The 22,248-nt window shown below is 37.0% G+C and overlaps 1 protein-coding gene across 1 annotated transcript; it reads left to right on the forward strand.

The window, feature by feature from the left end:
• The first annotated feature begins 1,892 nt into the window (after positions 1 to 1,892).
• On the forward strand, positions 1,893 to 19,087 carry LOC136837702 (U6 snRNA-associated Sm-like protein LSm8). The gene is made up of 4 exons (XM_067102603.1): positions 1,893 to 2,047; positions 4,412 to 4,452; positions 5,338 to 5,465; positions 18,425 to 19,087. The coding sequence occupies exons 1-4, from the start codon at positions 2,017 to 2,019 to the stop codon at positions 18,513 to 18,515; spliced, it is 291 nt and encodes a 96-aa protein (XP_066958704.1). The 5' UTR covers positions 1,893 to 2,016; the 3' UTR covers positions 18,516 to 19,087.
• The last annotated feature ends 3,161 nt before the right edge of the window (positions 19,088 to 22,248 follow it).

Raw genomic sequence — 22,248 nt, forward strand, 5'->3', positions numbered from 1 at the left:
AGCTCAGTTGCAGTCAGAAGATCTAACACGCTTAGTTTTGCTGTTCTTTTCTCAAGGCGCTCGGGCACAGAACGAGTAGAACTTTGTGTATAATAACTCCAGTACTTTGTTGGGTTCTCGTGCCTACCGCTTCCTCGCCCGGGAGCAGGCCCACTGAGAGGCGAATTTAACACCTTAACTGACCCTGTGTCCTTTCTCTGAGATTGTATTTCATCATTCAGTCGAGAAATCAAAAGTGACATCCAGTTAACATTAGGGTAACCTATTTCATTGTTTGGTACATGTGAATCAGCTGATATTATACTAGTTACCAGTATCTGAACATAGGATAAGCATGTTCTTATTACAAAACGATACCGGACGGCTAAATCAACACTGATTGGAAGGACAGAACAGAATATAGAATTTAGGCCAACGGCCAAGCGCTGCGACCTATGAGGTCATTCTGCGCTGAAACGGAAAATAAAAGGGTTAAAAGGTTTGAAAGGTATAACAGGAGGAAAACCTCGCAGTTCCACTATTAATTAAAAGCTTATTAGGAGAGGGTGGACAGTAAGATGGAAGGAAGAGAATATGAACGGAGGTACAATAAAAGGAATGAAAGGGGTTGCGGCTAGGGGCCGAGGGGGCGCTGTGAAGCAATTTAAGTAATGCCTACAGTGCACCGCATGAGGTACACTAACGGCACTGCCTATCCCCCTACGGGAACCACTGATTGGAGAACCATAAGTGATTGTTCCAAATAGCCCAACAAATTTCCTTAAAGGAAAAGTTGATATTGTAGTGTGAAGGCTGTTATTTCTTTATCAGTTGCTGTATCTGTTAGACACTGATAAAAACGTCTAAATTTATAATTCCACGAGATATATATATATATATATATATATATATATATATATATATATATATATATATATATATATATATATATATATATATATATATATATATATATATATATATATATATATATATATATATATAGCAGGGATGAGATGCACTTTGAGAAACATACGACGCTTTTTGCTGATACAGCTATGTTTAACTTTCTACATTCTCCAGTTCTCTTTACGGCTACGCATAAATGTTATTTTGATAGTCATTACAATTTCCATCACCGTTCAGACTTTAAGACATTCAAGTGCAAACCTTTCTTCAATGCTTAGTTTTTTAAACTACTGAAAAATAAAGCTACTAAATTTTAACCGCCATAGCATTATGACGAAAGGTATATTTTAAGATATACATGCATTTTCTTTTAGTTTTTCCACATAAAGATGGTCTATCCTAGAACTAAAGTTACTCCTAATACATGTACAGTATATTCTATCAACCATCCATAAATTCTCATACATTCCTTTCTTTTTCAGCGCTCCAAGCATGGATTACTATCACAATTACAACAGCCTGTCTCGCCGGTTCTCCTGTTTCAGTCACTACCTATTATTACAGTTATAACATTATAATTTCATATACAACAACATACTTTTTAAAAGTTCATCAAGACAGCAGCTGCGATGGTGAACATATATATTTATCAAATGAAATTCCCTTTAAAACAACTAATTGAATTTAGCACTTGGCAGAACTGTGTTAATCAAATTCAAATTAAATGGTTTTGCTTAGTACTTCTGCCTTAACAAAAGGTTTAAAGATAGATCAATATATTTGCGGGGTCTATTTTGTAATGGCCATGTACATCTACCGACCTCGTTTTCCCCTTAAACCCGGCACTTGGAAGCTGCCATACTAAGGAGATAAGGACTAAGTAATGGATAATTTTTCACTTTCCAGATATATTTGGAGTGAAACTGATATTTTACCACGGTCAAAACTACAGTAAACTCAAACACAATTACAAACTAGTATGAACGAAGGGAGTCGTTCTAAGGATACATCTCAACTAATACTACTACTACTACCGCTGCTGCTACTACTACAACTCAAACGGAAAGCGTCTAATACGTCTATCCGGAGGTCAATTTCTGCGTCAGAAGCTTCTTTCTGAGTTACAACATGGCAAACGCTCTGGAAAGTTATGTTAATCGTATCCTTTTTCGCAGCTAAAAGACAAGTTTAATATATGATGGATTACTTTTTCGCCCAAGACACGGACCGTAGCTCAGGCCTGCGTTTTTCCTTATGCGTATCTTGTTTAAGGCTCAACCATTAGCAACCCGTTGATACAAACTTCGTTTTTGTTTCCCCTATTTATTCTTAAAAATACACAGCTAACGCGTATCAATATAAACAATCAAACCAAAAATTTATGGGCATGAAAGTGTAGCATGGACAGTAGCCTATCAGGGATGCTTTCTAATCTAACTTCCCAAACTTAACCTAACCTAGGGTGCTGGGCATGATATACCCCTTCCCTGTACATTTTACGGGAGAATCTCTTGTTTTCCACTACATAGTCCTTTATTGCTTTTTCACTTTGTTTTTATGGCTTGATATGTTAACTTCCTGTAAGTATTCATGACTTTGTATTTTAAGTAGAGACACCAAGTTTCTATTTTTAACATTTTTTGGCGGTTAAATTAACCTGGAATTGTCCCCTGAGTACATCCAACAGGGCTTTAACGCTGACAGAGCTGGCGGTATTTCATATCCCGTCCGGCAAGTGCAGTACCGGAAACGGTTTTTCAACACTTTTTAGGCTTCTGACACTGGCAGTGCATTTGTTTGTTGTCGCCAAATGGAATGTGCCTTCTGTGTTTAGTACTGGCCCGGGGTGAGTTACCCATACGTTAACAAGTTATTGCACCTTACATATGAACCATTAAACAGACATACCGTCATCGCCAGGAGACCACGCCTTTAGAGTTCAAAGGTAAATTGTGTTAATTACAGCCGACCGCCAAAAATTAACGCAAATTTTAATAAGCATCCAAAATACTATAAGAAACCCATTTCTAGCCAAATACCCGCCGTACCTATAACTTAGTTCTACCATGACTTTTACCCATTTTTTAACATGCTTCCTGGAAGTAGTCATAACTTTGATAGCTTTAAGTCTATGGTACTGACGCTTGTGGTCTTGATTAGCTTACAAGAATTTAAAGTCATATTTTGTTGGTCGCTGTTACAATCTTCTTTAAATCGACCTTTGAAGCACTACATGACAATTATCAACGCTGGTTACCTCTTCTGTGGCGAAGTTTACATTCTCTCTCCATAGCTAATGCGCAAAATTGTAACCAGTAAATACCCCTACGGTACGTTATGTTGGTATTTTTAGGGGTGTTTACTGGTTACAATTTTGCCATATTAGCTATGAAGCGGGGGGGCCTCGCCGCAGAATGCTGGCTTAGATCTACCCTGTCGGTAGTGTAGTCTTTAAAGGTCAATTACAGTTTAGTTACAGCCAGCCAACAAAATACTACTTTAAATTCTTGTAAAGCAAGTAAAATAACATAGGAAAACGTCAATTGCCATAGTCTAGCTCACTGCAGACAGCCGGCTTAGAATTACCATAACTTTTATCCAGTATGGTTGTCTTATTGTTTTTAATATTTTGCATAGGAATTAATTTCTCAAATTTTTTTCAAGTTTGGGAGACTACTTTCAATAGTTCTTTTCATCAGCAGTACCCTAAGCCTAGGCTATATCTTTTCTTGGTGTAGTTTGCAACATACTTTGAGCCTCAAGGAATTGTCTATGGGCATGCACACTATTCTCTTTCACTAGGAATTTTTGTATTTCTGTTTTGTGAAATTTAATGTTTTCTCACCACAAATCGATATTAGCCTATTAACAGCAGCTTCTTACATGATTTTGCTATGTTTGAGTAAGTGGTGTTACCCTGTCAACTTTTCTTTAGGTGTTTTAAAGCAATTCCTTTTATTTTCTTAGAGAGTATGCAGATATATATTTAATTTGTCTCTTTTATTTCTCCTTTTTCTAGTGGTTGTCCCTTTGTATGCTTATAATTTCATTATTATTTCTAAGAACTTTTTTGCTTTCTCAACTGTGCTAGTTGCCGGACATCATCTGCACAACACAAGGTTTTCATGCTAATTTGTTAATTTTGAAAACCTGATTCCTTATTTTCTAGTGCCTCCCGTAATAGTTTGAAGAGGAAAGTAGATTAATTTGAAGAGGACAGTAGATCATATACAACACTTCCTTAAGCCCTTTTTAATTTCAACTTCTCCATCTATCTCCCCAAATATTACTTTTGTCTTATCCCCCCCTTACCTACCAGTTTAGTTAACTACAGTGTCAAACTTCAATAACCCAGCTAGCTTGTACCAAAACAGAAAAGACTTCAGGTTTACTTAATTGGGAAGAGGCAATTTGTCTATAGAAAATAATTGCAAAATTAAGATGCAAGAAAAAAAGATAACCATAAAACTGTAAATAATGTTCCCATAAAACTGTAAATAATGTTCCTTAATTCACATCTCAGATCTTGTTTCCGTCATAACAGGTGATGGAAGAAATATTGTGGTAAGTTAATTCTATACATTCTATGTTAAATTATGGAATTAATTGTGTGTAATTTATATGCATATTATGCTTATAAAATAAAGATACCATTTTATGAGCCAGCTAGACATGTTTAATGATAATAAACACCCTATTTGATGTCTTGAAAATACAAGGCTCCATTTTATATGTGTTTAAAGTGTTATCACTGTAAATACTTTTTTGCAAGGATATTTGAAATAAGGGAGACAGTAATTGAGATCAACAACAGCCAAAACTTTGAACTTACATTTAAAATTAAACATACAAATTAGAAATGTTGATGTCAGCACTGACATTAGTACTAGACTATTGATATGATCCATTCCATTTATACTCAAGGATTTTTCTCCGTAATTTCAGATTGTTATTAATACAGTTTATGTAACTATTCTTTCAGATGAACTCTTTTTACGTGAATGACCGACAAAGGTAACAGGCTTCTTTTCACAATACCATAACAGTTTGCACTAGCAAACTCCGCTGTTGTTTCTGTTGAAACTTGAAACAAAAGAGTGCTGGTTGAGTTTTGTTAATATACAGTAGTGTGAAGTTAGGGAAAATTGGTCTGACCATTTCTGTATCGCATTATAATAGCTCAGCCTTGTTTACATTTCTTGTTTAGCAGTCTTCTCCCATTTTCTGATGTCAGTTACAAGTTGAAGACTGCACGAACCTATCCCTGATTTTGCAAAGTTATTCATCTAGTATTTATCTATTGCTATTCACAAAGATTGCAAAGAACCCACCAGTCATGAATGTTAAGGAGTGGCTTGTGTAAAACTCTTTTTTTATGAAAAATATTGCTTTTAAATCTTCATGTGCTCTGAATAATTCTTTCTTTTAATAAATTTAAATATTTTTCAGGGAACTCTTAAAGGCTTTGATCAGACAGTAAACCTTATAATGGATGAATGTCATGAAAGAGTGTATAGTTCTCATCGAGGGGTGGAGCAAGTTATTTTAGGTCTCTATATTGTCAGAGGTGATAATGTGTAAGTATTTTCAGTGAATTATTTTAATTACTATATTTAACATTTATAGCAGTTGCAGACTTCTTATTTTGAACTTACTCTTGACACCCAGTTGGGATTATTATTGGTATAAATTAGTTTAGTGATCATAAAAGAATTTGAAACACTGAATGGAAGTGCTTGAGGTGGTAATTAGATGGTGTGGCCTCTCCTGCTAGGTTGGGGTCCCCAGTCTCATTCTCCAAAAGCTCTCAGCATTTCAGACATTGTTTATATCAGTTGTGGATTTACCTTTCAGTTGCTCCTCTTTTTTTTTTTTATTCACATATCAGCACCCTTGCCTCCTCAGAATTGCTATGTAAAAATTATTTGTGGTATTTTTTCACAATTATTAAACCATTATAAAATAGTGTAAGTTGCTCTCAACTTTATACTGTAGGTATTTCAGCAAATGGGTATTTTGTGCATGTCTTAGTTTTATTCGCTAAAACAAAATACTGTATGTATTTACAAATAGGTTTTATAAATACTGTACAGTGAAACTTATTGTGTTAGGTTCTTTATGTACAGTCGGCCAAAGAAAAATTGGCGCAGTTTCTTTATTCATCGTTCATTATGGAAATATTGCCATATACAGGTGCCATATTATTTGCTTTTCAATCGACAGCCTCAGAAGCAATTGAATTTGGATTTGCTTCTGCTCGAGTCTTGACGATGACCCAACGTGATCGCATACTGGTGTGTCATCGTTGTCACCTACAGATATAAATAATAATGAAGCTTATCAATATTCTTAATAGCAAAGTGTAATTCAACTAATATTGTCCTTTGATCAACGAAACGAAATAATTGGCATGGCACATTTAGTTGGCCTGCATTTGACTTCTGATTCTGACACATGATTACCTACAGTAGGTCTATTTTCAGCAGTATCTCTCTCAGATGCGTCATGTGAATGAATGTTTAAGTCAACAATATCTATATTAATCTACTTTATTTGATTATTCCCATTATTCATTTTTATTGACAAAGTTCTCCTTTTTTCTTATCCTTTTCATCAGTGCTTAACATAATTTACTCAGACCTAGCTATCTCATGTCAAAAAGCAACATAAGAAATCAGACGATAACAATTTAGTCTTTCTTCAATCTAATTCCTTGCATGTCATCCTGTTTCATTCGCACAAGGTGGAAAGCTGTGGGAGTCAAAGCTGAAGATTACATTAGGACAAAAGAATTACTTTCATGAAAGCATTCTTGGGTTAATCTTGATGTAGATATTCATTTCTCCTAAACAGAAATTAATTAGAATCAGTTTCACATGTATGCCTAGACCTACTGCCGTGAGCATATTATACGTAGCTGAAAGGTTAGAAAATATGAAAGGTAATTTTCTCATTTAAGTCTATTTCCAATATTTACAATGAAAACTAAGATATATACACACACACACACACACATATATATATATATATACTGTATATATATACTGTATATAAGAAAAAAAAGTAGAAATCCATGAAGTTGTAATGCAGTCAAATAAAGAGTAAAGCTAACAAACAAATGAAAATAAACAAATCCATATTAGCAGGTGAGGTATATATATATAGCATATATATATATATATATATATATATATATATATATATATATATATATATATATATATATATATATATATATATATATATATATATATATATATATATATATATATATTGTTAGAACTTCAAGATGGTCTGAAGTTTTTAAGGTTCTTTTTGACCTGTATTTCAGATCAGTACCACCAAACGGAAAGATCCCTGACAAAACCAACACTAAAGAGCACAACTTCAGAGAGAGATACACAAAGCCACAAAACTAAATTAACAATAATTTATTACAAAACAACACATAGCAAAAGAAACCCCTCTGAAAACTGGAATGATGGGAGAAAGAACACAACAAGCACACACAACAACAAATCAATCACTTCTCAATCGCCTACCTAACTAGCATGCTAAGAAATAAGAGAAAGTAAACAGTGGAAGTAAGAAAAACACTCTTTCCCTAGCATACTATAGTAGAGATCCAGGGGGAAAGGAAAACTTAACCTATATATATATACAATATTCACTAATACTCTTGTATGAAATACATACATTAGCAAACTATTAACAAGATCCAATATCTTGGTTTTACAACGCCTAACAAACACTAAGGCTAAATAGGGGTAGTCCTTGCAGATGAAAGTCAATCGCTGGCACACTGTAGGCGTATGCATAAACTGACGTCCTTACAAAAGATAAAGGGATGCTGCCCGACGCGACGCAGACACTAATGATGATAACAGATATATAATAATAAATAAAGCAAGCTTACTTTTCTTCGCCACTGGAGGGCCTCCTACCACTCCAAGGGCGCAGTGGCAGGGCAGAGGCAGGAGAACACAGAGCGATTCTTACGCCGCACATTGCTCACGAGCAAATGCTGAGCTCTCCTCCAAATAAAGAAGAAAACGGGTAGATAAGCACGGTGAGGCACCAGTCCAAGCCTCCAGCAACAACAGGCCCCAAGCACTCCAGCTCAAAACTAAGGGCACGAGCACACAAAGTCACTCACAAGGACGCAACACGATGCAGGTGTGCAACAAGAAGTATCCTCTACCCCAAAGGTAACCGTCAGACTGCCAAAAATTATAGCACACTGTCCTTCTATGACGGAGCCGAGAACAGAACTCCTGAGATAATGCCACAAGGCCCCGACAGCCCGGGAGAGGGGCAATATGACGGGCACAGACCCATAATGGCCGAACCACCATCACAAACATGAAAAGCAAGAAACAAACTTCATGGGTGGAGTATCAATAAAACAATAACAACCCTTGAGGGAAGGTAAAAGACCCAAAATCCAGCTTTCAGAGAGAAAGGCAAAAGAAACTGGATTAAACAAGCAGCATACGTTAAAAAGGGCCTGCAAAACTGAATAAATTACGTTAATTTCTTATACCTCCTCTTATTTGTAAAGGGAAAAAAATATATTTATATTTATATATATATTTTTTTAGATCAAAACCAAAAGAGTGGAAAAAACTCAAAGTAATTACTTTAAATACTAATTACTTTAAATACTAGAACTAATTTTAGTTACTAATGCAGAGAAAAACAGATAAATTAAAAACCATCACCTGAAAAAGAAAAAGTCATTAATGCCTAACCTAAAGACCAAACCAAGACCCACTTACCCTAAAAGGACCTAGATAATACGTCAGAATAACATTGTCCCTCCCAGCTATATGCCCAATTTGAAGATCAAATTCCTGCAAAACAGACTCCACCTACAACCTCATATTTTTGTCCTTAAACCGTTGGATGAATACTAGAGGATTATGATCTGTGTAGACCAAAAATAGATGAAGTGATGAACCCAAATAGACTGGAAAATGAGATAGGGCTTTATTAAACACAAGGCTTTCTTTTTCAATAGTCGTAGTATCTTGTCTCTGCCGACGATAACTTCCTCGAAAAGTAAGCGACGGGGTGAACCATCCCTGCATCATCTTCCTGGAGAAGAACCGCCCCAGCCCAACGCCGCCGCATCCGCCGCTAGGCTAAAAGGAGATTAAAATTTGAGATTGTAGCAACGATAATTAGTTAAGACTGCCTCAACTTTTCAAAGGCCTCCTGGCACCCTGGACCATAAAACTTTACTCCTCTTTCTTTAATAAATTTGTCAAAGAAGGTAATTTCAGAGAAGTTCTTATAAACCGTCGGTAATACCCGACCATACCCAAGAACCTCTGACCCCTCCTGTTCTGAGGAGCAGGAAAGCCAGCCACAGCCTCTACATTAGCTTTCTTTAGGAGCAACTTCTACCCAGAGGTCTACCATGCCCAAGATACAAAAACTGTAGCCTGCGAAATCGCTTTTCCTCAAATTAACCACCAATCCAGCTTTTTCAACGCCTTAAACAAAGCTTCGAAGTCTTTCCAAATGGGTCTCCCAATCATCACTATATATCACTAAATCATCAATATACACGACGCTAATCCTTCCAAACTCTGAGTGATATGATTCATCAGCCTTTGGAAGGTGGCAGCCGATTCTTCATGCCAAAGGGCATAACCTTACACTCATATAAACCTTCTTCTCGCTGTAACGAAAGCGAAATTTTCCTAGCACGAGGGGAAAGACCAACCTGCCAATATCCTTTGGGCAAATCTAGCTTTGTAATAAACTTGGCAGATCCAATTCGATCTATACAGTCCTCCACCGGCAAGGGAAAAGACCTGTCTTGGTCAACTCGCTGGACCTTTCTATAATCAGCAAAGAAAGGCGGTGTTGGCCTCCTTCCTTCTAACCAACACGACCGAGAACCAAGGGCTACAACTTGGTTTAACTCTAAATCATGGTCCAACATATAGCGGACCCTCTCCTCCTGAACGCATTTTCCTCTTGATGGGGTTATTTCATACGGGCACTGTTTAACGGGCTTAGCATCCCCAACGTCCACATCATGATCCAAACATTCGCCCTAACCTGGCGATCCTGAAACAAGTCTTTGTACCTGTGGATGATACCAATCAAAGCTTCCGATTTCAGAATTCAAATGCTGAAATTTAGTGGAAAGGTTATTTAAAAATATCGGAATTGCTTGACAAAACATCGGGATTAACAGACATTTTCTTGTTAACTAAAAGATTCTCATCTACCTCTACAGACACTACTGTAATTGGATCCACTACTACTGATTCTACCTGATCTTACATCTCTATCAACAAAGGGTCAGCATATTTTACATGACAAATTCGGACTTTCGCCTCTACCAGGGGTTTCAATCAAATTTACATCACTTAATTTTTTCAGATCTTCCATGGGCCTGAAAACTGAGCTTTCAGGGGTTACCTATAAAGCAATAAAACCAATACACAATCCCAGGTTTAAAAACACGAATCTGGTCCCAATGTCATAATTAGACTTCATTATTGCCTGACTTTACGCAAATTCGCTTGAGCAAAATCCCAAGCTCTCCTCAGCTTTCCTGTAAACTAGATACATAATTAATACATTAACTTCGTGCTTCTCCTTCCCAATGCTCTCTTACCACATCAAGAGGGCCATGTACACAATGGGCAAATACCAGATCGAAAGGAGAGAACCCCAAAGACCATTAGGCAGACCGATAATAGCAAATAGGGCATAAGGAACCTCCTTATCCCATTCATTACCTGTTTCAATACAAAATTTCTCTTTAAAACTGACTTCAGAGTCTGTGAAACCTTTTCCACCTGACCCTGACTCTCTGGGTGATAAGGAAGAGGTAACATGACTAACACCTAGTTCCACCATTTTCTTTTTGAAAATCCTCATTTGTAAAATTGGTGCCACAGTCTGACTGTAAATTTAGGAATGCCAAATCGAGTGAAAACCCGACTAAGGCTTCCACCACCTTCTCACCCCGAATACTCCTCAGAGGTATAGCCTCAAAAACGCTACCCTATCAACCATGGTTAAGAGATATTCCATTACCTCCAAGGCCGTCTGGAAGAGGGCCCACTACATCTATAACTACCTCCTTAAAAGGTTCACCAACTGAAGGAATGGGAATAAGAGGGGCTTTTAGGATCTTTGATTGGGTTTTCCCACAACCTGGCACACCTTACAAGATAACACATGTCTCTTTAACCTCACGGGCGCATCTGGGGCCAGAAGAAATGCCGTGCCAATTTCTGAAAAGTCTTCCAACCCCCAAATGACCCGCGAGTTATGTTCATGACTGAGAAACAATAATTTACGCCTATACCTTTCCGCACAACTAGCTGCCAATACTCTACCTCGCTAGCAGGTACATTAACTGACCTACTCACACGGTAGAATAAACCATCTTGTTTCATAAATACAGGTTTAGGAAAGATCATACCATCATTGAGTTCTGTTAATAAATTCACTTCCTTAGCCTTGCATCCCAATTTATGCCCTGAAAAGATACATTATTATCAACATTATGTATATTAACACCAATCACAATGTCGATGCGCCTGTCTATTAATTAACTCAGCATCGAAGTTCAATCTCCTCGAGGTCAACCCTCTTTTAGACTGAGATCGCTGGCCACCACAGACACAGGATTCTCACCAAATTATCTGTACTCATCTGCCCACCTGCCAGATCTACCAAATCAAAATAGGCAATACATCACATTCAATTTCAGCCGCTAAATCATTGGCAAATATAACGTCTACATGAGGAATCGGCAAAGCATCTACTATGGCCAAATTAACCATGCCCTGAAAATACTTAGTCTTTAAATACATTTCTTCCAGTGGATAAGAGGCCACTGTATCGGAAATCCACCCAACAAGACAAAATTTTATTCCTAAAGACAACATCATCGGGAACTGAACTCCAAATATCGGTGACTGAGAGGCACCCGTGTCTCAAAATCTTCACACCACGACCACATTGCATAGCACTATCAACGAAACAGTACCCCTTCCGATATATACTTATCAAATCTTAGTCATTTGACTCCTCCTCTGCGGTTGTTCCGCTGATACCAATGTTACGGGTTCTTTATTCCTTTCAAGAAAATTACGCGGCAAGTAAAGCAATCTGCCTTAACATGTCCGGCGTCGGTGACACCAAAACAAACTACATCGACCTCGAGGACCTACTACCACTACCACTACCATTCCTACTGTTATTTGATTTAAACCACGTGGTTCAGCAACACTACCCTTTATCGCCATTTTCCTTCTTATTCTTTCTTCGTCACCAACCGAACTGTTCAAAAAGCTGCTGTGATCTGTCTGATACCGTTATTCCCCCTCCAACCGTTACCGAGGAGGGAACCTCTTACCACTAACCTCTTTCACAGTCCTGACGTATGAGCAAGGGAATACTCATCAGAAGCTATGGCTATTTCTTGAAGAGAATCCAATTTAAGTTCATCTAAATGAATTTTCAGTTCCTAACAACCATTCTTTTTGAACTCTTCAACTAAAATTAATTCTTTTAATTTCTCAAAAGAATCAGTCTCCTTTGATTTAAGCCAGTCGTCAAGGAACTGTTCCTTCTTCCTTGCAAACTCAACGAAAGGTCATAACGGGTTCTTTCTTAAGGTTACGGAACTTCGCCGATAAGCCTCCGGAACCAAATCATATGCCTTAAGAATAATGGCCTTAACAGAATCATAATCAGTCGACAGATCCTCGCTTAAAGTGCAATAAACCTCTGAGCTTTCCCCTTTAGCTTGTACTGAACCATAGTGGTCCACATATCCTTGGGCCAAGACAATTTCTCGCAATTGCTTCAAACGAAATAAAGAAATCGAACATCTTCCTCATTGAATACTGGCATTAATTTCAAAGCATTCATTAGGTCAAAACGATTATTATGGTTATTATTACTGATATCATTATGATTATTATCACTAGCATTAAGCGCACGCATTTGCAACTCAAATTTTCGCTCCTTTCGCGCTCTTCAGCCCTCAGTTGCAAAGTCTTATATTCCAGCTCTTTTAAGCTTAAACTCCTGGGAAAGGATTTTCAACCTTAACTCACTCACCTCTGGGCTACCTGACTTCCCCCATCTCCACATCACTACTACTGTTAAAAGTCTGGATCTCCAGGCGTTACTGTTTCCTTTTTACATTACTCTACCACCTTTAATAGCTTTTGTAAGGACCTCACGCAATAACTCTCCCTTCCTAATCTCTGTCGGTAATCCTAAGTTCAAATGCTCAGCTAGACACCATAACTCATCTCTTAAGCTCAAAATTTCCCTCCTCCCAGTCAGACTAGCTAAAATAGCGCTGCCGCCCCTCAGATTTATCCCCAACTAAAGGCATCTTCCAAAACTAAGGCGAAAATAATAAAAGACTAAATAGGTTAATTTTCCCAACCACCTAATTCTCCGAGTACACCTCTCCAAGAAAAACTCCCCAAGGTTGGAATGTCAGTCAGGATCCTGTTTCACGGTCGCCACTCTTGTTAGGAATCTTCAAGATGGTCTGAAGTTTTTAAGGTTCTTTTGACCTGTATTTCAGATCAGTACCACAAAACGGGTATGATCCCTGACAAACCAACACTAAAGAGCACAATCTCAGAGAGGATACACAAAGCCACAAACTAAATTAACAATAATTTATTACAAAACAACACATAGCAAAAGAAACCCTCTGAAAACTGAATGATGGGAGAAAGAACACAACAAGCACACACAACAACAAATCAATCACTTCCTCAATCGCCTACCCTAACTAGCATGCTAAGAAATAAGAGAAAGTAAACAGTGGAAGTAAGAAAAAACACTCTTTCCCTAGCATACGATAGTAGGAGATCCAGGGGGAAAGGAAAACCTTAACCTATATATATATACAATATTCAATTAATACCTTTGTATGAAATACATACATTAGCAAACTATTAACAAGGATCCAATATCTGGTTTTACAACGCAACAAACACTAAGGCTAAATAGGGTAGTCCTTGCAGATGAAAGCCGACGCTACACACTAATAATTGTAGGCACAACTGACGTCCCCATAAAAAGATAAAGGGATGCTGCTCAGACCGCAGACACTAATGATGATAACAGATATATAATAATAAAATAAAGTGGGCTTACTCTTCTTTCTTCGCCACTGGAGGGCCTCTCACGACTCCAAGGGCGCAGTGTAAGGGCAGAGGCAGGAGAATACAGAGCGTATCTTACGCCTGCACACAAACGTTCACGAGGCAAATGCTGAGCTCCCTCCAAATAAAGAAGAAAACGGGTAGATAAGCACGGTGAGGCACCGAGTCCAAGCCTCCAGCAACAGCACAGGCCCTGCTCCAGCTTCAAAACTAAGGCCACGAGCACAATAAAGTCACTCACAAGTGACGCAACACGATGCAGGTGTGCAACAAGAAGTATCCTCACCCCAAAGGTAAACTGTCAGACTGCCAAAAAATTATGCACACTGGTCCTTCATGACTTGAGCCGAGAACAGAACTCCTGAGAGATAATGCCACAAGGCCCCTCGACAGCTCCGGGAGAGGCAACATGACGCGGGCACAGACGACGAATGGTCGAACCACCATCACAAACATGAAAAAGCAAGAAACAAACTTCTGAGTATCAATATAAAACAATAACAACCCTTGAGGGAAGGTAAAAGACCCAAAAATCCAGCTTTCTAGAGAGAAAGGCAAAAGAAACTGGATTAAACAAGCAAAGCATACGTTAGTGGGCCTGCAAACTGAATAAATTACGCACTTCTTATAATATATATATATATATATATATATATATATATATATATATATATAGGTAATATATATATATATATATTATGCATGTGTGAGAGAGAGAGAGAGATAAATTAAGTAATGGTAGGAATTCAGTCCTAACATAGGCCTATAAGTATGTATATAGATTCACATGAATAAGAAATGTTAGAGAAGTAAAATGAGTTTTAATGAAGTCAAATACAAAATAACACTGTTAAACTATGGGGAATAAAATTATAAAATTGGTCACATTATATGAAAAGGCAGCGAACTCATTAAAACTTTGTATAGATCCTCGGCATCTAGCACACATCTTATCCTATTTGGCATTGATGTGCAACAAGGGACTCCGCAAGCATTTGCCCTCCCTTTGGCCCTAAAAGCTTTCCCAAATATCTATTGCATGCTTTATAAGTTCTCTTTGGTGTGGCACGATTAACACCCTATTGTTGGGTCATGTGGTCCATAAGTTTTCTATTGGGTTCAGATCTGCAGACTTGGCAGGCCAGTCAGTTCGAAAATCCACGCCTGATTCTGCTGAACCATTGGTTTACTAACCCTTGCATTGTGGACCACAAAATTGTTTATGGCGATATATAGCCTACTGGCATGGGATATGGCAATAGTAGTTTTCGAACTGAGGGTACTAAATGTCCCGTAAAATCTAGATAAACTGATTGGTGTTCAGAAAACGCTCATCGATGGCAATTAGCCCTCCAGGTCCATCTGGCCATCCATCCCCATAACCCAGCTGATATTCTGCCACTACTTCTTGAAGGCGAATGTTATTTTCAGCATATCTGTCCACAGAAAATATTAGTCGTAATGACAGGACAATTCAGTAGAGAGTAGTTAGTCATAAAAAAAGAGAGAACAGCAGGCCTAATCTCACAGACATATTTTCTTCCATTTTTATATATGTTAACAACATAGACTCTATCTTATGAATTATCCTATAAATGGAAATTATAATGTTTCCTTAATAACCTACAGGCATGGATTGAAATCATATCTCAACTACTATATGAAGATAAATGTGCAGTACCTATTAAACAGATAATTCCTGTAAGAATAGTCAAATACATAGTTATTGATCATTTCCCAGCTTTAGGTCTATGATATATATACAGTAATAAAGACAAAATAACAAAGTTTTTTTTTCATTTTTGCAATTATATTATTTTCACTTTATAGTCGAATTGCATTAGTTTTTTATATATAACGTAATGCACCTAAGCATATACTACATATCAGTTTATAATAGGAATAAAAAGGTCCCATCCTTTCTTCTTATGCTGTTGCATTTTCGCAACGGTTTCTGCCGGAATCCTGTGATGCATTCCTGCCCCATGCAACCTATTCCGCATAGTCTGCACACGTATTTGCAGTCCAAGTTGCTGTTTCACAGCAAACTGCCGTCATCTGGGGCTGTTCTTTGACAGCTGCAACTATCATATTGTCCAGCTCTTTTCTGGGCTTCGAGGAGTTCCATTCTAGGCCTATTTTCCACACTATACCTTATAATTTTTTTCTCTGATGGCATTTTGTGAGTTTCCATTGTTTTCTGTAAAATTTAACAAAATGTGGAACTGTTCAACCACTATCAACTTTATATTGAAATGATAATATAAGGACTATGTTTATGCACACTGCTAGTGATAGTTGTTCCTATTGTTGCCAAACGCAAATGTGGCCTCTTCCGGTGTGGGAAGCTTTGATGCAGAAGTGGGTCTTCATTTTACGGGTCTCGCCACCAAGTGTGGAAAAAAAAATATTCATACTCTTTTATGGGCTTATTTTGGCCAGATATATTAGTTTATATTTTATGATTCATTGTCGTTATATTTGGCCATTTGCATATTTATTTATATTATTTTCAGATAAAAATGACTGAATAAAAAGCCATCAAAGAATGGTTGTTTATACTAATCATGAAGCAGCAGAAGTTGATTGAGCTAGGAATGTCTTGACTGACATGTCAATGCAGACGACATCAGAGATGACAGAAAGCAGCTTTAGTGATCCATCCACTATGTAGCTTAACTTCATTTAAAATTGTTGTAGTAGTAAAAATTATTGGGATTAACTTAAGGGAAGTTAGCAGGAAATGATCTTTTGAGACTATGAAGGAAAGCTTATGGGTTGAATGACTTTAAACTTTAGGCTTACTCATAGAAGTCAGTGTTGTGGAAAATGTGGCAAACACTGGGTATTATTATGGGCAGTGGTCATGATTGACGTTTTTATCACTTCATTTCTGTTCACATGAATTTGTTATATGGAAAATAGTTTAATGTAATTATACAACATGATGTTCTAAAGATTACAGTGATTGCTTAACGCCATTACATAAGATTTATTCCATCTTCAAAAACAGAAAAATATAGTAATCAGGCATGAATCGTGTGTCAGGCAGGTGATCGAAAATTATGAAACCCTCCTGCCAATTTAATTTGGCCGACTGTACAGTTTGATTTTAGGCTCTGAATGTACATTTAGAGGTACAGAGGATATTTAAAAGAAGACTGTGAGTTCTGATGGCAAAGTTTTTTTTTAAGGAGTTCAAAAGCAAATCAGTGAAGTTGGACCAGAATATATAAAATTTTAGTAAAAAAAGTTTGTGATTAGAATAATAGTGGGAAAAAAACCCCTCTGTAGTAGGAGACCTCCATGGGAAGGCTAGAATGTCATGTGTGGAAGTCTGACAGCAATCAGTATGACCATTTGTGGACCAGGTGACTGTTGGTGGATTGGTTCATGAACTTTTATATGACTCTTCCTGGTTCATGAGTTTTCTTGTAATTCACAACCAACTTGGTCTTCTTGGGAAAGGAGACCAATCAGACCTATACTTAGTTTTGCCTATGGCTCTCTGTAGGTATGTGGAAGTTAAGGTCTATGCTTCCCAGGACAACCAGTTGTCCAGATTTTCCTGAACTGCCCCATATACATGGATGGGTCCATGCAATTGTCACCAGCTTGTTTGCTCTCCTGTGCATGGTACTGTCATCCATAGTCTGTGACTCTTTTAGTCCAGTATTGTTCAGGGCAGGGAGCAGGACGCGGCAGACACCCAGATCAAATGGGAGTTTTAGCCAGTCAAGTTCTGTTGGTAGTCAAGGCTTGAAGACAAAGGATGGATCATCCTCGGTATCCTCAGTGCTTTCCAATTATGACTTAGTACTGGGAACCATTATTTTTGGCCACTACCACCCAGTTTCCTGAACAGGTACTGGTCGAGTTGGTATGTCTCCTTCCCTTTGGTGGAGGATTGGTCTCAGTCTTTAGTGGATCCTGTAGAGGGGAAGTGTAAATGCCAGATGCAATGTCCACTCACTTCTTTAGTTACTGAACTATCTGGAGCATGACTTGACTTTGATCAACTCTTAGTTTTCTGCCTTCATAGGGCACTTGTCTGTGATAAGAAATGATAAAAATCTATTTTGTAAAGTACAAAAGTTGTAGTTTTATTTCCTTGTATTGGTTGGTAAAGGCTATCCAGAACTGCAGGTGAGTTGTAACATTTTATATTATGACATTGGTACCGTCCCTGAGTTCCAGGGATATAAAGTAATTATAAACAAAACTTCTGCTTCAGTGTTTGAAGTGATAAACTAATGTAACTATTGATAAATTTCCAATTTCCAGCACCTTTGATGGGCCTGAGTTTTAACCAGGAATTGTAAGCAAAGAAAATTAAACATTATTTCTTATTTTCTTTTTTTCAGAGCCTTGATAGGTGAAGTAGACGAAGATCTAGATGCAAGACTAGATTTAGAGAACATTCGAGCAGAGCCACTAAATGAATGCAAAACGTGATTGAAGAACTTAAGTGATTACTAAAAGACAAGATGTGAATTTTTGTGTAGACAAATAGATGGCTTTTTTTTTTTTTCATGAGTAGCTTGTTATGAAATTACTTCAACAAAAACTGTAATGTTCTGATTTAATTATCATTTCATTTTTCTATGTAGCTGAATTGATTAGGACAAATTGTTGGATCATGATAATACACTAATGTTAATTTCCATTCAATGGTCCCTTTGAAGTGAATTTCAGGATGTGGCAATTTTCCTGTAGATATGCATATATGATTTCTTTGGGTTTACTTAAAAATGTAGGTTATATGAAAACTGTGAAATGCATTTTAACAGGAATAATTTTTAGTTCCAAGTAAAATGGACCCTGAAAGTGTTATTTTTCTGTTGTCTTTTTGAGAAATTAGAGAGTATGTGAACATAATTATACAAACGTAGACCAATCAGTTTGTGCACAATTGTGGATCATAATTCAAATTGTGTAAGGAAATGACCCTCTTTACATTGAATCAATTTAAATGGAGTAGCCATTCACTCATTCCTCATATGGTAAAAATAAATGATTTTGTACCTGATTTTCCAGGTTTTCTTTTTCCTTCTGCATCTTTTGTTTGATTCCTGTCTTCTAAAGATAGACACTTATTTTCCTGTTGAAACTCGAAATGAATTAATGGAGTAGGCTTACTTCAACAGCTTGTCCTAATCTCAGACCAATGAGGAAGACTGATTTCATCTGTAGAGGGATAGAGAATTTGTAACAGGAAGCATAACTTTAGTGAACTCTGCAAATGAGAGATTCCAAGAACCTGTCACCCTTGATTAACCAGAAATTTTTGACGTCAAGGATCTGACTGGGTGGGTGATGCGGTTGAAAACTAGATTTGTGAGTAAATATTTATATGGGTGATGGGGTTGAAACTAGATCTTGAAAGTGGATATGGCCAATGAGTAATTACAGGGCTATTAATTTATGTATTTTTGACATGAGGGTCCCCAGGTGTTAGCAAACCATTACTGCTACAGGCATTACCGAGGTTTTGGAGCATCCCTTGGGCCCGTAGCTGCAACCTCTCATTCCTTTTACTGCATTCTTTTTCACATTTGCTTTCTTCCGTCTCACTTTTCATCCTCTCCTAACAATAGTGCAACTGTGGGGGTTTCTCCGTTACACCTCTCTCAAACCTTCTACTGTCCATTTCCTTTTCAGTGCTGATGACCCACAGGTCCCAAAGCACTTGACCTTGGACCTAAATTTGCTTTCACCTTGACATGAGGTTGGCTAAATTTATAGGGTTATAAATTTGTCCTGACAGGAGGTTAGGTTGGGTGTCGAAACATTCACATCTGGTGGCGACAGGTTTAAAAGTCTGGTGAGACGAGAAAATAAATTGTCCCAACTCCTTGATCTTTAAAGCCAATACATTCTAAGGGCGTGTGAATAGAGTATAACCATGCGGGGATTGGCCTAGTGACTAGGTTACCCTTGGTTGTGCTACCTCTGAACAACCTGAGAATCCTTCCATAACCTGGCTAGCCTATAAAAATACACATTATCTTATGAAGGTGAATAGAATAACAAAAAATAATAATATTGTTCCTTTAGGGGTTGGTATCGTCAGTCCACCTCACATACTGCAGTGTGGTGGTTCCACAAGGGCGTTTACTGCGTCCCTTCGGCCCCTAGCTGCACCCGCTATTTAGCCTTTTACTTTACCTCCAGTCTACCTTCCTTTCTTCAGTCTTCCTGTCCAGCCTCTCTACGGTCCTTCCTATTGTTTCTTCCGATTTCCACTGTAAATCCTTGCAGTTCATCTCTATTTTTATATATATATATATCTCGGCGTCCAAACACTCAAATTCCCTCTCGGCACTGAACTGCCAAAGGAGATAACATTTTCAAAGGCTTGGCTTGAGAGCCTAAATTTCATAAACCAAACCAAACCATTTTCCATGATTCTCATTTCATAGTGCGTTTCTCATTCTGTTTGAACAGACGCATTAAATGTCATTCCTTAGGATTCAGTCTAAACTCTGGTTACAATATCAAAATATTTATTAAGAGAACACAGACAAGGCGAAAATCGAGTATGATGGCTGAATTTGAAGCAATATATATATATATATATATATATATATATATATATATATATATATATATTATATATTATGTAATGTGTATATATATATATATATTATATATATATATATATATATATATATATATATATATATATGTGTGTGTGTGTGTGTGTGTGTATGTATGTATATATATATATATATATATATATATATATATATATATATATATATATATATATATATATATATATATATGAGTGTGTGTTGTGTGTGTGTGTGTGTGTATTAAAAGTGTAGTTGCTCATGCACTCATTAATGCACGTATTTATTTCGTAGTCTGTTTATCTTAAATATTTACTTCTGAGAATTTTCAAACTTGACTGTTAAACCCTAGAATAGTATGCTGAGTATTGCACGAACAACTGACGATCAAAAGAGAATCCTTTGTATTAACACATCTTAAATTTACACACACTAACACGCAGTTACCTCTCCAAAATGAGGTATTACACAACTCCAAGTTAATTACAAACACTTATGAACGCACACGAATGTCAAAGACGTTAAATTACTTACTTATGTAGAGGTATGTTTCTTAGCAACTGCAAATAGAGATTTTGCCTGTAAAATAGGTTGGTGCGTAATGGAACCTCTTTGGAAGCTGAACAGTGTTTGAAAAAATAACCAGATCAAAAATTACATGATGTTGTGGCACAATTATATCGATGAGAATTGACACTGAACAGTCCCTCGTACATTGCATCATTGAAGAAGCGGACTTGAAAGTTCTATAACAAGTTGCTACGAAAAGATTGGTACCATCCAGGAACTGACAAGCAACTTGCTATAACTTTAGCAATAGTTGGTAAGCAAAAATAAGCTTCATACTTTTCTGTTGCAAATAGCGCTGAAACTTGTCAACAGTATCTAGTATGAGTGCGAAATATTATCTCCGAGTGGATACGTTTGCTATACACTGTGCTGGAAGTGAAATGTTATGTTCAGAGGTTCCTTGAAAAATCCCATATAAAATTGGCTTGGAAGCACATATGACTAAATGATTTTCAAACATCTTTATATTATATCTTTATTTGAAATGTCTTTCTTTTAATGTGCTATTACTAGGTATTTTAATCCTGGTTCTTGTCGAGGCAACATTTTCTATAATTTCATAATTTTTTTGTGTAGGCCCTACTCATGCCCCCAGATTTCTTATACACAAATGCGTACGTTATAATTCAGGAGGCGTTGACATATAACAACTGATTGTTATCAAATAACCATTTTTGTCTTTTGAGTATTTAAATGATTTACTGTCTTTTTTATCGATTGCGAGAAAAATTAAGGTGAAAATACTCTTTCGTATAAATTTCATGAATACCTTATTTGTCATTTATACGTTGGCCTAAGTGAAACACAGCTGGCGTGTTGCAAGCAAGAAATTTTTTTTACGCAATCGCTGTTTTCATCAAAATAGCAAGTTAGAGGCGCTTTTCACTGAGATAGCTTTCCACGAGGAATATTGTCATAAATGTGAAAATACTAAAGGGATATCGTTCGCTTGCTTTTATTTCTTTGGCTATACCAGCTATGTATTTCATCGCATTTCCTAGTTTAAGGAAGTTCTAAAATAATTGTTCAATAGCCTTTAATTG

Source organism: Macrobrachium rosenbergii, chromosome 59 (assembly GCF_040412425.1).
Source record: "Macrobrachium rosenbergii isolate ZJJX-2024 chromosome 59, ASM4041242v1, whole genome shotgun sequence".
Classification (NCBI taxonomy): Eukaryota; Metazoa; Arthropoda; class Malacostraca; order Decapoda; family Palaemonidae; genus Macrobrachium; species Macrobrachium rosenbergii.

Coding starts and splice junctions, on each gene's coding strand:
- LOC136837702 (XM_067102603.1), top strand. CDS start 2,017: ATGGCAAACGCTCTGGAAAGTTATGTTAATC. Junction 2,048..4,411: donor TCTGGAAAGTTATGTTAATC/GTATCCTTTTTC, acceptor TTCACATCTCAG/ATCTTGTTTCCGTCATAACA. Junction 5,466..18,424: donor ATTGTCAGAGGTGATAATGT/GTAAGTATTTTC, acceptor TCTTTTTTTCAG/AGCCTTGATAGGTGAAGTAG.